This window comes from Pediculus humanus, genomic scaffold (genome assembly GCF_000006295.1).
Source record: "Pediculus humanus corporis 1103172107559 genomic scaffold, whole genome shotgun sequence".
Taxonomy (NCBI): Eukaryota; Metazoa; Arthropoda; class Insecta; order Psocodea; family Pediculidae; genus Pediculus; species Pediculus humanus.
This window is the reverse complement of record NW_002987174.1, coordinates 373,807-375,703: the sequence shown is the minus strand read 5'-3', so window position 1 is coordinate 375,703 and position 1,897 is coordinate 373,807. Positions and strand designations below refer to the sequence as shown.

The 1,897-nt window shown below is 25.7% G+C and overlaps 1 protein-coding gene across 1 annotated transcript in view; it reads left to right on the top strand.

Annotated features, from left to right (window-relative positions):
- The window catches only part of Phum_PHUM207700 (uncharacterized protein), a gene marked incomplete at both ends in the record, with an annotated part of 5,166 nt that overhangs the window by 405 nt on the left and 2,864 nt on the right, over positions 1 to 1,897 (top strand). Inside the window, 4 exons of the mRNA XM_002425504.1 lie at positions 621 to 780; positions 1,231 to 1,449; positions 1,559 to 1,658; positions 1,803 to 1,870. Coding sequence (XP_002425549.1) covers positions 621 to 780; positions 1,231 to 1,449; positions 1,559 to 1,658; positions 1,803 to 1,870 — 547 coding nt within the window. The remainder of the gene's footprint in view (positions 1 to 620; positions 781 to 1,230; positions 1,450 to 1,558; positions 1,659 to 1,802; positions 1,871 to 1,897) is intronic.

Sequence of the window (1,897 nt, the reverse complement as noted above, 5' to 3'; positions counted from 1 at the left end):
AAAGGTCAATGATTTAAATAAGTATGATACATAAAGATACTCCCACATTTGTAAATTACTAGTTTCTTTGTCATTTTTTTTTTTTTTTTATTTCAAAGGTGTTTAAACTTGTTTGTAATTATCAGTCGGGATTATATGTGTGTGATATTGAAATATCAATTCTTGTCTTCCTAAATCTAAAATGTTTATTTTTTTCATTTTTTGTTTTGTTTTTAATGCATTTTTAACGTTGATACTTTTTAATGGCAAAAAAAAAAAAAAAAATAATCATAATCATAATCATATTATTGTTGTTTGTTTGTATCATTCACCAAACTTTCTTTTCCATTATAAATTTAACACGAAAAGATATAATTTAAAAAATTAAAAATTTTTTAATGGCACTTAAACTTTTTTTGTTTATTTACAAACCAACACAAAAAATAAAGTTTGGTGAAAGTTCACAATTACAAACATTATTATCCATAATTATTAATAATATTCATGTGACGTCATTTAATATTTACTTTTCTATCTCTCTCTCTCTCTCTTTCTCTCTTTATTTAATATTAATAATTTTTTTTTTTTTTGTTTTTGTTTTTCATATATTTATGTAATCCTTAACGATATAATAATAATAGACATGTTTATAATTATTGCACGAGCGTTCATCAGCATCATCGTGCTGCAGCATGCAGAACGAAAAAAATATTATATTCCGGAGGAGCACAACTCGTCGGATTAGAATTATATAAACGTCTTAGAGAATATTTAAAAACATATTTAATAGAACTTTTAAATGTGAGTTTTATGTAATTTATTTATTATTATTATTATTACTACTACTTTTCCCTTTTAAAAATTGACCGTTAAAAAAAATTTAAAAAAATTTGTCAAAAGAATTTAGGATAAATCACATTTTCTATGTCTTAATTTTTTTTGTTTTACTTTGTTCTGCCAAAAAAAAAAAAAAAAAAAGAAAAAAAAATTAAATTTTTATTTTTAAATTTTTTGTCGTTTATTTTATATTTAGCTCAACTATTATTATTAATCAGTTCGTTTAAATTTGTACCAAAATTAAAATTCCGTTAAAAAAATTATTTAACGTGTCTCACGTACCTGACTCCTTATTTTTTTTGGAAGGAAGGAAGGAAGGAGGAAAAGATTTAATGTATAGAAAATTTGATTCGGGGATTCCCCTTCCGACTTTCCATATCTAAATATAATTACAAAAATATTAATTATTTTCAGGCTGGCATTAAGTTAATGGATGAAGATGTATTAACGTTTTACACGAGAGAATGGGACGAATATCAATTTAGTTCTAGAGTTTTGCACGGGGTTTGCTCTTATTTAAATAGACATTGGGTTCGTAGGGAATGCGAAGAAGGAAGTAGAGGGATATGTGGAATATATCAGGCGGCATTGATCACATGGAGAGATTATTTATTCAAACATTTAAATAAACAGGTTAACAAAACATTTTTAATTCTCCTTTTTTTTTTTAAAATAGTCTCCCCATTTCACATCACCTTTTGTTCACACGATTATAATTAATTAATTATATTTAATTAATTAGGTGACCAATGCGGTTTTGAAATTAATTGAAAAAGAAAGAAATGGCGAAACTATAAACACTCGTTTAATTAGTGGAGTTATTAATTGCTACGTTGAATTGGGTAAGTAGATCAAGTAAATCAAGTAGGAAGGAAGGAGGTAGGGAGGGGGGAAACAAGACGAATTTAAATAAGAAAGTTTGGTTTTAAAACCAAACGTTTGCAAACTAAGTGGAAAATACTCATTTTTTTAAAATTGTTTTTTAGGATTAAACGAAGATGAATCGAATCCGAAAGGACGTAGTCTTAGTGTATATAAAGAATCATTTGAAAATGTTTTCCTCGAAGATACCGAAAGGTTT